Genomic DNA, 13,240 nt, shown 5'->3' on the forward strand with positions numbered 1-13,240 from the left:
CCGACACGAATACTTGTAAGACTCTCACAAACAGTACTTGTAAGATTAGGGGCGGATGATACTCGATTTCACTGCGACTCAACTCACTTTCGCTGCGACTCAATGATCCTACGGCTGTCTCCTGACAAGTGAGTTCAGCTCGGCAACTGAGACATTGGAATGTGGGCAACCAGGAAAAGCCTCGAAGTGTGTTTTTATTTTCTACGGCTACATAAACGTGACTACAAAAGAGGAATCGACTGTTGGAGTCCACATGTCGACATTTGCGGTCATATCATTCGCTTTCGCTATGTACGAGGGTCTGTTGGGTCTGTAGGATCTGTGGGTTGATTTTTGCTCAGGAGATGTCGAAAAGGTACTAAACATTGTTCGGGAGTTGATCATGAGGATCTGGGCGGCTTTCGGTTTGGTTCGGAAGTTTTTCGGGGTCAATGGGACCCTACAAGTAGAGATACTATCGCTCTTTCGGACTCTGTCGGACTCTGTCGGACTCTGTCGGACTCTATTGGGCCTCTTTTGTGGTCTTAGCACCAGGTCAATGGACTTTACAGTGGACCAAACATGTTTGATCACACTTGTTCTTGTACTCGTACTCGTACTATCTATCCTGCCAACTTCTCTCACTAGCCAAACCTAGTAGTCGTATTGAAAATCACAATAAACAAAGGGTTTGCCAATTCCCCTTCTAGACCCTTCTCCCCTCTATATTTCCCACCCAGCCTCCCAACAGTTCTCCTGCTCCTCCAACGCCCTAGCTCCACGCTCCGCGCGTTTTTCGGATCAATAATCGCCTCGTATCGGCCGCTCTCCAATAGCAGAAAATGGCGATCATAGTTGGATTCCACGGAGCTCAGTGAAACCCTGCGGAGCGCGGGGAGGGCAGGAGTGGGAGTAGTCGTGGGCTCACGAGAGGAGCGGGAGGACAGTCGTGGGCTCAGCAATTGTTGCGGGCCCGTTCCGTCGTTTCGGATTTGCGGTTTTCGCATCGACAGGAGATCTCTCGGACTTGCAGTCGTCAGCTAAGCGACATACGACGATCGTCAATTTGGGTAAGGTGAGAAGTGCACATCATCAGGTACAGTACTTGTATTGTACTTGTAGAATAAGTGAAATCTCCGGAGAAGTCGAGTACAGGTCTTGTGTCGAATCAGCTATTCAGAGAAGCGAAATCACCATCCCAGAGAAGCATCCCAGAGAAGCATTCCAGATCAGCATCCCGGAGAAGGGAATCGCCATCCCAGAGAAGAAGGATGGTTTCGTCGTCATTTCTTTTGCTCAACGTCTCCAACGTTTCCATGTTTTGTTTTGTTTTTGTTATTTTTTAATTTTCATTTGTTAATTTTTAATTCTATTTTCTGTTTTAATTTTCAATTTTCATTTATTAATTGTAATTTTCATTCTGCTTTAATTCTGAAATCTTCCTGAATTGCCTCCCCAACCAGTTAGCCGCAACTCCACCTGGTTGCCACAAACAGCCCGCAAAAGTGAGACAGTCGACAGCATGTGTGCAGCACAGGCAGTACAGGCAGATCGGTCCCGCACGTCAAGCCATTTCGCCGATCACCTCAGCCAGTCGAGACTTTCAGGTCCACAGCCCCTGTCTCTAATTTTACGACTAATCCTAGAAGTAGCTACAAGTACTTTGCTATATATTTATATATATATATATATATATATATATATCACTTTTCCAGAGGAGATGAGAGGATATGAGTACGAGAGAAGATTAGTACGAGAGAAATAGCGCACAAGCAGGGCTGGAGAAGAGAAATCTCCGAATGATGACATCCAAAATCACTCAAAACTGCTTCTGGTAAATGGAGCAGACTCTGTCACTGTACGACTCTGTCAAATATTATTTCAACCAAGCGGATAACCACGGAACTCAACACAATAAAAAGACCACACGAGGACAAAATGGCACTTTGGCGGTACCATAATGACTAGAACGGCGCGACAAGTGTCCCGGCGGTGCCCAAATCGGCGTGAAATGTATTCGAGGACCACGTTGGAAGACTTGTAGTTGAACGGGGCATTTAAGATTTCCAAAGTTTATTTGCACTGCAATTTTCCACCTCATTTTTTACGATTTCACGTGACTGCCAAAACCACCGCGGCTAACTGCAATGGGGCCTGCGCGGCTAACTGAAGTTGGGCCTGCGCAAGTCGAGAAATGCGGGCGAAAAACGCCAGAGAAAGTCGTCAGGAAAGAGGGACTCAGGTGACAGATCCATGTGGGGGGCCTGAACAGGAATATGCAACTTTATTTGAGTTAATCCAATCTTTTTCAGTGAATATTGTGGGCAAATGAGCAAAATGGAACTTTATAAGTGTTCGTTTGGGAGCGAGAGGAAGTGGTTGTACGGCATCGTGATTGCAGTTTTGTGAGATGGATTGGGGGCGGTTGAGAAATATGTCAATATCATTTTAGTTCCATTTGAGGTGCAAACTGTTTTTTCTCATTTTTTTCTCAATTGCATGATTTGTCCTGTTTTTTTCTGTTTTTTTTCTGATTTTTCTGATTTTTCTGATTTTTCAATTTTCAATTTTCAATTTTCAATTTTTCTTTTTAATTATGACATAATTTCATTTTTGGCTATTTTTGTCTCATTTTGACAAGCGGAGCTAAAACTAAAATCTCCACCAGAAACGTCTGCACAGCGCTCCAACCGCGTTGCAGTACGAGTACGTGCGAATTCGGATATGTTGCACTCAACAGATGACAAAGGAGGGAGGAAAGGAGGGTGAACTGGGCGAGCACATGTACGAGTACGAGTGCTGTCAGAGACGGGATCAGAGAAGACCGGGACATGGAGTTGGAGTACTGTAGTGGACCGCGACACAAATCGGACACCAACAGGACACCAACCTGGAAACAGACCAGGGACACAAATGGCACACAAACGGCACACAAACTGGCACACAACTGGGGATACGACAAGTATGTACAGCACAAAGCTCCGGGACCCTGGAGATTACATGCTAGTCTTTTTCCATCACAACCACAGTCCTTCCTCCATGTCCAACGCCCCTCCGCTACCCCGCTCATCACCATACAGCACTCGTACACTACTGTCTTCATACTCACACCCTACATTTCTTTTTGTGCAACGCCTTTTGCCGTTATCAGATTGCCGATACCCGATTCGAAATTTGTGGGAAAATGGATTAAGCTTGTTTTAGGCGTGTTGGGACAAGTTTGATTTTGGCATTTTGGCATTTTGGCATTTTGCTGCACCCTAATTAAAAGATGCAGGCGGGACGAACGTGGGTCTGGCATTTCGGACCCACTCCACGGATCGGGATAGAAGCGGGGGGAGAGGGTCTGGCAGAAGATCGAAGGTGAATGATTGACGAACAAGATATGGTTAAGATGGTTAAGATGATTAAGATGGTTGGTTGGTTGATTTTTTTTTTTTTTCTTTTTCCAGAAATTCTAACTATTTCATTTTATTTTGATCACCAAAACCCCCAAAACACATCAAATGGCGACAAAACATCACAGACAAGAATACAGATCCCCACCGAAACGTCTTAACCGTCTTTGTTTGCACACAAAGACCGTCGTTTTGTTTCAGGTACGATACAACTGCAGTATGTATCAGCACTTGTGCAGCCATCGATTTTAGTGCAGAAACAACCACTAATGTACATACTGTACATACGCAACAGAATCCGTGTTTGTCATGAGATGAAACCTTTCATGTTTCATCACGAGGAGACTTTTTCGGAGATGCTATCTGGTGAGCAATAGGTCGGAAAAGTGTGAGTGTGAGTGTGAGTGTGAGTGTAAGTATTCGTACTTGTACCTTCTACACTCGTACTCTACCCGTGGTACAATCTGCTGATCCGTTGAGCCACTTGAACCTGCAGTTTATACACTACAAAACCCAGTCTCCTCTGTCTGGAAGTCATCTCAAGTGCATTGCATGGCCATCAAGTGTCACCTATTCGACCCACATTGACAGCGACAGGACGCTACAAGTAGGAACTCTGACGGGTGTCATCGGATCCGGTGGGATTTGGTGACCGACAGATGCACTCTGGCTCCCCTTTTAGTCCAATACGATGAAAAGTCGGAGAGTTTCTTCCACAGCTTTGGCACGTGAAAAGAAAATGACAGAAATGTGACAGAAAGGTGACAGCTTGGCTACTTGTAGAGAGTAGTTGAGGAAAAGTCGGTTAATTGGTTGGGGAGGGGTTTCAATGGTTCGATTTGGTTGTGCTGGGCGGATGGGTGGAGGTACGTATAGTCAGTGATCGTACGGTATGTACTCTCACTCGTACTATACGACCAGATGTTATTGGGGTGATTGACGAGAGATCCGCTTTGAGCAGCTGTATGAAGTGACATATTGTGCTCATCTGCTCAAGACTGTCCGGGCTGACACACATGTCGTGGATCATCTATTGACGGCTCCGCAGAAAATGTAGGAAAGCCACCAGGGGATCAAAGACGTTCAGAAACAAACAAAACATGACTCGAGAACAAAAAATCGAAAAACAAATAGTGACTCATAGTACTCGGAGTATGTACTGTATGTACTGTATCCAACAAAGATCATAGATCGGTCAACACTGTCGCCCGAAAGTTGCACCATGTCAGATCCCTCAAAGTCCCACAGACAGTTTATAGCCACAAGGCCTCTGAAAGAGTGCTCATATGCTATTCTTCCAACAGTCGTCACTCACATTCTCTTTCAATTGACCTTTTAAGTCATACTCCACATCTGACAAAGCTGTGTATGACAGTGGGGAGTGAGTACCTGCCGCAGTTCTATCTTGCTCTGAAGAAAAACGTCGAGCTGCAACAAGTTAGATTTCGATTTTCTTTTAGCCCCTTCTTTCACACGCGGGGATTCATTTCCCCTTTAGAAAAGTAGCTGCTGAATTTGGTCAACCTGATGGCGTCTCAGACGAATCCTCCACTAGGATGCGGAGACTCTCGTGATGAGCCTCTCTGGTAGAGAGAAGAGTCTGGTTATGGGAACACCTCCCGGCAAGTGATATGTAAGTCGTACATGTGTTTGTTATATAAAATTTCACTTTATCCAACAATTCCTTCTTGTATCGTCGTGAAGACTCGAGAGATTGGAGACCTGATCGGATGTGTCCAGCAACGGAATACAAAGATAAAATACCACAATATATCCATGTTCTTTGTGCAACCATCAAGCTCTACTAGTTGAGAATCTCGCCCATAGCCCGCCTCAGGTCTACTTCTCTGGACTCAGAGCTGAGTGGCACTGTGGGTGGACTCCTCTGGCACTGAGCTGAGGTGTATTGAGACACGGAGTTCAAGAGCTGTCAGTAATCGTTTTAAGGCAGCTTCTCAACTTCGCTTTTCCTTTTTCTACAAACCTCCTCTCCATTTAGTTGGTATGTACTGTGTACTCGTGTGTACTCGTACAACTCCTCGCACAACCATCACGTAAGTATACACCCAGACGTTCCAGAAAATGGTCAAAGCACCAGACTAATGACTGTTAGGACGTTGTATCGTCCATTTTCCAACTTCTACTCTCCAAAAATTCACTCTGTATACATTATTATTGACACTTTTCAGGGAACGTCCCTCCAGAACCACCCAAAAAAAAAAAAAAAAACACTTCTAATCGAGTCGAGAACTTCTGCCATGGGTTACGCAAATGTCCTTATATACAATGACGAACAGTATGCCCTCGTTCCGGGCTTCATTCTCTACATTATGACCACGGCTTGTATCTATAGCTGCACATAAAGCTCTGGCAAAAACCACCCACAACCATGGAATAGGTCGAACCCGAGACCATAGCTACTCTTTATCACGTTAATCACTCATAATCACCCCTTTTCTAGCCCACATCCGAAATCTGGACTCCTCAATGCCCCACGGGAAGGCTTTGAGTACATGGTAGAACCCGGGAGAACAACAAGCCTCGTAATTTCACTACAGCTCGGCCCACGACTTCAAAACTCGGTTCTTCGATCTCCTAGGAACAGATATCGATCCAGAATCAGCTCATTTTGCTTCCACTCGCCGGAGCCGTACAGTCTCGGCCCAATCTCGGTGGAGGGCCCGACATCTGCACCGCCTCTACTTGGAAGCAAAAGCACAAAGCCCGTGATTATTCCCAAAAGGACCAAACGGGTCGGTGGCGCAACCCGGACGAATCTTGCTCCATTCCAAGCTCGCTAAGACATTGCTCATAGCTTCAGGTATTTGCGCGTGCATACGTTGGTTGGGGTTTCTGGGGCGCGCTTGGATAGTTCCTGTCCTGTACTAATGGGGTCAAAAGGAGACATGGAAACCCAGAGTGTGGCTACGTGGTGTATATCCTACACCACTCGGCCTTCTGGAAGACCCAGAAAGCATCAAACATTGCACTCGCACTAGCCAGACAAACCTCATGATCAAAATAACCATACATAACCTCTCGGTTGGGGGGCACACATACCCTTGACAATCGTGTGATTTGAAACAAGCAAGACCCATGTTTTCTTGTTTGACCCGACGTTCGTTTCTTTTGGATGCCGCCTGCTTGCTTTTATCAACGCTCAAACGCTCGCTTCAACAAGCACCAACGTCAGCCGAAAAAGCACAACCGCCGGCGGAAAAAGCACTTCTCCATTTCCGATCGACTTTGGGGGGGGGAGAAGTTGTCAGGGCAAAAAAAGAAAACCTGGGAGGTGATTGGACAAGCTTGAGTATTCACGGCACTGTGAAATTCCAAGCAGATCGTCCATCGTCGTAAAAAGAACTGCTCTTGTAGTTTGTTGGTTATGGCAGGAGTCCGATATTTTGTTTCTGGCGATCATCAAGATGCCGAGTCGACTTGCTCTCAAAGTGGCGAACGGACTGATTCGATCAACACAATTCTCGATGAACCGCATGGTCTTCGTGGGGTTTTGATTACTCGTTTTGTTCGACCGAATATCGTCGGATTTTTTCTGACTTCCACTCGATTTTGGAATAAATCTGGAAAAAAGGGAAATTAGAACCGAACCGCTCCTCCAAGTATCGTCAATAATTTAATATGTACATGCCTTTTTCCAACCAGTATGCGACAGAACGTCGCCCGAACGTCCTGACAACGTCCTCACCCTACCATCTTACCCCATCATCTCGTCATCTCACCTCGTCATCTCACCTCGTCATCTCACCTCCTCCAACTGCTCGTTGACCTTTTCATAGACGACAAAAGTGATGCAGGTGGCTGGCAGAACGCGAAGCAAATTCGGCACTAGACCTCGATAGAAGGCAAAGAAGCCGCCATTGCTGTATATCTTGCTGATACAGTCACCAATGGAAGAGTACATCTTTCCGGCATCGTATCGTTGGAGCTTGGAACGCACCACCTGGTAAGGATACAGCAAAACAGTGGACACAGCCTTACTCGTGGACGACAGCAATAAGTACTCCTTGGTTGACAAATAACTGGGAGCCCCTTCCTTTGTGAGTGAAATGTCGTAGCTGTTGGAGGGGTCGCGCGACCGCGCTAGCTTGACTTGTTCCTTGGCCCAGTCATAGAATCCAAACTGAACTGCGGCCTGCACCACTCCAAGCAGAGACGGGATCTGGCCTCTCCAGAAGCCCTTGATTCCTTCCTGGCTGTAGATCCGTTTGACTCCGTCGAGCATGGAGGAGTATGCGTCCACATGGCCGGCGTTTGTCGAGCAGATTCGCGTCTTGAGCACCCACAGCGGGTTGGTCGCTATGCTTGTGGCTGTTCCTGTGATGAGAGCGTTGAAAAAGTAGCCGTGGGGTCCATCAAACAGGTGCATTTTCTTGACGATGCCGTAGAGAGAAAAGTAGACGCCGTATCCCGCGGCGTTTCCGAGTAAATTGATGCCCAGACCGCGATACAGGCCCTTGTACAGGCCCCGAAATTTCCCCGCGTAGGGTCCGTCCGACTGTCGCAGCGATCTCAGCACCGTCCCCAGGTTTCCGTCCAGTTGCAGTCGGATTTTCAGCAGGTCCAGCGGATGCATGAACACGGTGGACACGGAGCCCGCCACCGTTCCCGCTACCAGATCTCGCAGCCAGGGATCCATCTGTGGGGATTTTGTGTGAGACGGAATTTTTTGAAACAATGTTGCAAGGTTTGGGAACATGCATAGGGCGAGTATATAGCTTGGATTAGTTTGACGAAGTTTTAACAAAATGTCAACAAAATGTCAACAAAGGTCAACAAAAGCCAACAAAATCCAACAAAAGCCAACAAAATCCAACAAAAGTCAACAAATGGCCCAACAAATGAGGGTTATATAACGGAGATAACGGACATTAAAACATAAATGAAATCATTGCCAGTATCGTCAGTAAATAGTGGGAAATTTATATATATGTTTGTCAAGACATACGAAGATGATGGGACTCCGAGGAGGACACCAGTATACAGCTTGCCATGTAACCGACCTACAAAAACCATCACAATCTCACTTTATTTTCATATATACAAAAGTCGACCTGATTAGGCGGTGGGGAAGGGAGAGAGGAGCCTGGGTTAGTGGTTGCCAAAAGCGTAGAATGGCGTCGGCTGAAGCAATAGTTGTTATCTCGTTCCTGATGGAATTATTGATGGTAAAACTGCGCTGTGGCAGATGGCCCTGGAACGCTTTCATCGAAGCGTCATTTCGGTGTTTCAGGCTCGACTGGATGGCAAAAATGTCATTGGATCCTGTCGTTGGATCCTGTCGTTGGATCCTGTCGTTGGATCCTCTCGTTGGATCCTGTCGTTGGATCCTCTCGTTATCGTTAGATATCCGGTTGTTGGATAATCCTGTCATCAGTCGTATCAATCAGCCCAGGCAAGCATCAGGTAGATCACTCAGACAAAACACCCAAAACGATCACAAACGATCTCAACCTGTATCGGTCAACAGCCTCATCCTGTCAACTCCCATTCTATGCGCGCAACGCCGCCACATCTCGTAATACTCACTTGACAAGACCGGGTCGGGGAAGAGTCTGGGCCCATCCTATTGTTAGTAATTGATTGAGACATACAAGTCGTGACTGGAGATCACACACTCGAGTCAGACACTAGTCAGAACACTCGTATCTGCACCGACTGAATACTCCGATTCATACTCACCGACATAGATGACAAAGGGGATCCATCCGTAGTGGAGGGCAACTCGGCCAAGATCGAGGACCTTGGAAATTCGTTCTCGGGACTCTTCGGAAAGCTGGAAGATCATTGTTGTATGTGTGGTTCCGTGTGGAGTTGTGATTCTGCACCTGGAGGTGTAGCTCTATCTGAGGGTTTTGCACGACCGGGTAAGTCACGTGGGAGGGAGGTGAAAAGTTAAAGTTAGTTAGAATGTCAAAAGTTGACTCCACTATTACTTACTCTTTTTGTTGGCATGAAAGAAAGACGGGTTTCGTCTAATGATGGCGATTACAAGCTGAAAGAGAGATGATTCTGGGGGTCAGCAGTTCTTTTAATTTAGTAAGTGATTTTGTTTACTTCGATTATGATTCCCCATGATGTTCGGTTCACCGAAAAAACATAAAAACATAATTTAAAAAAATGAAAAAAAAAAAATTAAGAAAAACAAATGAAGAAAAAAATGAAGAAAAAAATGAAGAAAAAAAATCATTCGTTGATATTCTAGGACATTTTGGGCCAATAACAATGTTAAACCAACCCATCGGACTCGGACTCGGATTGGGTTTTACAGAAGAGCGTACTCGTACAGAAGAGCGTACTTGTAGAAGTACGGCTGTCGAGCTCGCAGTTACCTCTTGTTCCTCCTTTAGATATACAATCTTGAACACGGCAAAAAATCTGGTAGTCCTTTCAAGCTGGACCGTCGAGGGCTACAGAAAGACGAAGAAGTTGGAATCGTTGTGGGTGGCTTGTTGGAATGACGTTTCTTGGTGTTCTAGAGGAACACATGAATTATTTTTTAATTCTAGTCGCAAACCTTTTTTTTTTTTTTATTCTAATGATTCATTACAACTATATACCTAGTAAGGCCGGGCCATTAGTCATCAAAATCCCACTATCCTTAGTCCCAACTTTCCAAAAAATGAAAATTCGAGAGGGACGTGGCGTAAATGGTAGCGCATTGGATTTCGGTTCTTTCTGAACGACGTCCTCCAAAGGCTGCGGGTTCGAGTCCTGTCGTCCTCTTTTTTGTCCTGGTGTTTATCATCGTCAGTTTTTCTTCTCTGGAAATAAGTTTCGTTTCAATATCCTTTTTTTCCAATTTCTTTGTAATATATTTAATATGTTTTTAGAAAAAAAAAACGGGAGAAAAAATAATAAAGGAACAAGACATTTGGCATTAAGACTCCGTTATTTATAACTGACTGTACTCGAATGTATACTCAATCAACTTCAAATACTGTACAGATACTGACCATCTATTGCGCGCTTCAACATTGTGTGTATTCATTCAACGTATTCAGCTGCAGTATATATATTTGCACAGGCGATCCATTCTCTTGATTTTTGATCACATTATTCATAATCACTTCAATAACAGCTCCATTTTTATTTCCGTCCTCCTCGTCGCTTTCCTTCATGTTGTTTTCATCCAGTTCCTAGTTCTCCATTTTCGTTCCACCTCACTCTCCCACAGTTCCGTTCAGGTCGTGTATCTATCGGTATTACACAGAGTACAGTTGTGATTACAAGTATTTGCAACTCTACAAGATTGATTTTGAAGTCCAGAGATCAACCTTTTCCCGGTGGACTGTTCGGAGGGAGAAGTCGGCAGTGGATACACCATTAGATGGCTATTTGGCCAACCACTACCTTTGGAGACTTTTTTCCAAGAGTAATGATGATGCGAAAGAAGAGTAATGATGAAGCGAAAGATACCTAGTACTGTACTTGTAGTTGTACCAGTACTTATAGCTTGAATGACTCGGTATCGGTACATATATGCCGTCGTACATCACTTGTGATTTCCTGAACCCCTACCAACTTTGTCATTAGCACTATATCTCATCATTGGCATGATCTCGCACTTTCTTTCATTACAAGACGCTGTTGGACAAGAATTGCTCGCGCTTGAGCTTTGAAGCATTTATTTGAGATCTCTACATTTTGATGCTCTTGGTTGGTCTTAGATATGGATTTTTCTCATCCTGGTGTTCTCCATGATCATGTTCCATTCACCAGGCTTCCCATAGGCAACAAACTCCTGCCCTGGAGCGAACGAAGTGTTATAATGCTTTCGTTAAAACAGTCGTAGAAGCATCATCTCCTCAAAGCGGCGTTTATCGTAAGATCAAAGTGGTATATCCGGAACAGAGAATCTTCAGGGTGAATTATTCGAATTTGCACCATCCTAGCCTCTCTGCCATCTTATCTTCTTGACATCTGCCATCTTATCTTCTTGACATATACCATGTTCTATCTTTTTTGCAAGGTAGTCCACGAACTCCATTCAACAAGTACAATGTGCAATACAAAGACGCTAGGAAGATTATGATTTGTTTGTTATGGACTCCAACTTTTCCGCAGCTGGAGAATGAAGTTGACATTGTATTGTACCGCACACTAGCTAGTTATTGTTCTGTGACTTGACTACAAAATCTTTACCACATTCAGTAGTGTATGCGACAGAAGTGGTTCACGCATTTTGGAAATAAACCCTAGAGACACACTAGCCACCCTAGATATGTACAGATTTTCAAGTCCTTGAGGTTCCTCCGACAGTTTTGACCGTTTGCGGACTCGTAAGTGCGGCACTACTATCGATCGTTGTGCGACGGCCGTAGCTCGTGCTCATGTTGTCCCATTTAATTCACAACTAGGATATGGCCTTTACAAAGTCCACCATACATATATGAGCCATACAAAGTAACAAGTTTTCACAAGGAATTGCTGTCATCTGTCATCTCTATGTACATTGCATCTAGACTAGAGCACACCGCCTTGAGAACCCGTAACGCAGTGAACAACGCTACTATTCGACAAAAATTATGAGAGAAACATTCAATTGTTGGCCTAACCTTTATATAACAAGTTGGACAAGTTGGACAAGTTGTGGGACTCCATGGTTTTTTCAAGGGATCTCCTTTTCAAGAGATCTTACGTACATACGGTAGAAACAGAGATGTATATGGCCACAGCTCAAGGACGAATAATGGTACGAAAGGGAGCTTAAATAAGCAGCAAAAATCTCCGATGGTACTTCAAGGCATCTGTAAGACTTGCTTTTATCATTAGGTGTACGTAAACCTCTCATGTGGAACTTTTCTCCAATCCGCTCACACCGTGTTCAAGGCGAAAGGTATGTGAAACTGGGTGTATACAGAAACAAAGGGTGAAAAAACAATTAAGGGCTTTTTTTGACGTTATAGGGCTCACTAGAATGACGGTTTAGACGAAAATCGGAAAAAATGACACAATTCAGATAACACAATCAAACCATTTCAATAGAACCCAGGCCCCTAGCTAAGCAGGCTGATGACTCAGCTGCGATGACTATACCGAAGGTATGGTCACTGTCGTAAGTGTAAAGGAAGATATATTAGAATACAAGTAATACAGGCCAAGAAAAATCCTGCAAGTTCCTGACCCCTGACACCATGGGTCGAGGAATCAGTCCATTGCCTCACAGCGATCTCAGTAGGATCTCCGTTTTTTGTCCTCCAATGATTCATTATAGCTATATAGCTAGTAAGCCGGGTTTTTTTTTTTTCATACAGCTTATACCTAGTAAAGCCGGGTTATTGGCGTTCTTGCGATGAGTGATGACGTAATCAGACGCGACCCTAACAAACGATATTGCTCCATATGGTTCTTCAGAAAATCGGTTTTTTGGTCTAGTTGGGTCATGGGCATCTGCTTAACACGCAGAAACGGTCGGCAGTTGATCCTGCCAGAAATCACCTTTTTGCTTTTTCTACGATTCCATTCCAGTGTGTATTCTTGCACTTTTATTTTTTGAAATATATATTTTTAACCTTATGAACAAAACCTAAAAAAAGCATAAAAATAATAACTAAAAAAGTTTTGCAGAGATTGGCAAAAAAATGACAACCCGAGAGGATTCGAACTCTCTCGCCTCCGAAGAGACCAGGATATTATGTTAAGGTGTGACCTTAACCTGGCGCCCCTTAGACCCGGCTCGGCCAGGTTGCCGCGTTTTTGAAATAATGAACGGATCGGTGATGGGTCAAATCCTCAAAATCCCTAGGACGAGCGGGAACCGCTCGTCCTACTCTACAAAAGTACACCCAATTAGTACGAGCTCCGGAAGTCGTATAAACATAACTTTTATTTACATTTTGAGT

General features: G+C 44.6%; 7 protein-coding genes, 3 non-coding genes and 1 pseudogene across 10 annotated transcripts; 6 read left to right on the forward strand and 5 right to left on the reverse strand.

Annotated features, from left to right (window-relative positions):
• Window positions 1-1,015: 1,015 nt before the first annotated feature.
• On the reverse strand, window positions 1,016-1,297 carry YALI1_A16918g (uncharacterized protein; the record flags this gene model as incomplete). The annotated part of the gene is made up of 2 exons (XM_068281834.1): window positions 1,016-1,113; window positions 1,174-1,297. 2 exons carry the CDS (start codon window positions 1,295-1,297, stop codon window positions 1,016-1,018), a joined length of 222 nt encoding a protein of 73 aa, XP_068137935.1.
• Window positions 1,298-2,596: 1,299 nt separating this feature from the next.
• YALI1_A16938g (uncharacterized protein) lies at window positions 2,597-3,082 on the reverse strand (the record flags this gene model as incomplete). The annotated part of the gene is made up of 1 exon (XM_068281835.1): window positions 2,597-3,082. The coding sequence occupies one exon, from the start codon at window positions 3,080-3,082 to the stop codon at window positions 2,597-2,599; it is 486 nt and encodes a 161-aa protein (XP_068137936.1).
• Window positions 3,083-3,646: 564 nt separating this feature from the next.
• Window positions 3,647-4,029, forward strand: YALI1_A16944g (uncharacterized protein; the record flags this gene model as incomplete). Its single annotated transcript, XM_068281836.1, has 2 exons — window positions 3,647-3,705; window positions 3,765-4,029. 2 exons carry the CDS (start codon window positions 3,647-3,649, stop codon window positions 4,027-4,029), a joined length of 324 nt encoding a protein of 107 aa, XP_068137937.1.
• Window positions 4,030-4,055: 26 nt separating this feature from the next.
• On the reverse strand, window positions 4,056-4,407 carry YALI1_A16950g (uncharacterized protein; the record flags this gene model as incomplete). The annotated part of the gene is made up of 2 exons (XM_068281837.1): window positions 4,056-4,225; window positions 4,293-4,407. The coding sequence occupies 2 exons, from the start codon at window positions 4,405-4,407 to the stop codon at window positions 4,056-4,058; spliced, it is 285 nt and encodes a 94-aa protein (XP_068137938.1).
• Window positions 4,408-4,477: 70 nt separating this feature from the next.
• YALI1_A16952g (uncharacterized protein) lies at window positions 4,478-4,883 on the forward strand (the record flags this gene model as incomplete). The annotated part of the gene is made up of 2 exons (XM_068281838.1): window positions 4,478-4,542; window positions 4,607-4,883. The coding sequence occupies 2 exons, from the start codon at window positions 4,478-4,480 to the stop codon at window positions 4,881-4,883; spliced, it is 342 nt and encodes a 113-aa protein (XP_068137939.1).
• A 2,251-nt stretch (window positions 4,884-7,134) lies between these two features.
• Window positions 7,135-8,094, reverse strand: YALI1_A16988g (uncharacterized protein; the record flags this gene model as incomplete). The annotated part of the gene is made up of 1 exon (XM_500146.3): window positions 7,135-8,094. The coding sequence occupies one exon, from the start codon at window positions 8,092-8,094 to the stop codon at window positions 7,135-7,137; it is 960 nt and encodes a 319-aa protein (XP_500146.2).
• Window positions 8,095-8,347: 253 nt separating this feature from the next.
• On the forward strand, window positions 8,348-8,917 carry YALI1_A16991g (uncharacterized protein; the record flags this gene model as incomplete). The annotated part of the gene is made up of 1 exon (XM_068281839.1): window positions 8,348-8,917. One exon carries the CDS (start codon window positions 8,348-8,350, stop codon window positions 8,915-8,917), a length of 570 nt encoding a protein of 189 aa, XP_068137940.1.
• A 101-nt stretch (window positions 8,918-9,018) lies between these two features.
• On the reverse strand, window positions 9,019-9,183 carry YALI1_A16999g (Compare to YALI0A16868g, Misc non-coding, gnl|GLV|YALI0A16868g [Yarrowia lipolytica] similar to uniprot|P53507 Saccharomyces cerevisiae YNL070w TOM7 Translocase of outer membrane 7 kDa subunit, similar to Saccharomyces cerevisiae TOM7 (YNL070W); ancestral locus Anc_2.226; annotated as a pseudogene).
• An 847-nt stretch (window positions 9,184-10,030) lies between these two features.
• YALI1_A17008r lies at window positions 10,031-10,121 on the forward strand. The gene has a single exon. It is a non-coding gene; the product is annotated as a tRNA-Arg (tRNA).
• A 2,637-nt stretch (window positions 10,122-12,758) lies between these two features.
• Window positions 12,759-12,835, forward strand: YALI1_A17035r. The gene has a single exon. It is a non-coding gene; the product is annotated as a tRNA-Val (tRNA).
• Window positions 12,836-12,980: 145 nt separating this feature from the next.
• YALI1_A17037r lies at window positions 12,981-13,088 on the forward strand. Its single transcript has one exon. It is a non-coding gene; the product is annotated as a tRNA-Leu (tRNA).
• Window positions 13,089-13,240: the final 152 nt, after the last annotated feature.

This window comes from Yarrowia lipolytica, chromosome 1A, assembly GCF_001761485.1.
Source record: "Yarrowia lipolytica chromosome 1A, complete sequence".
NCBI classification, from domain to species: domain Eukaryota; kingdom Fungi; phylum Ascomycota; class Dipodascomycetes; order Dipodascales; genus Yarrowia; species Yarrowia lipolytica.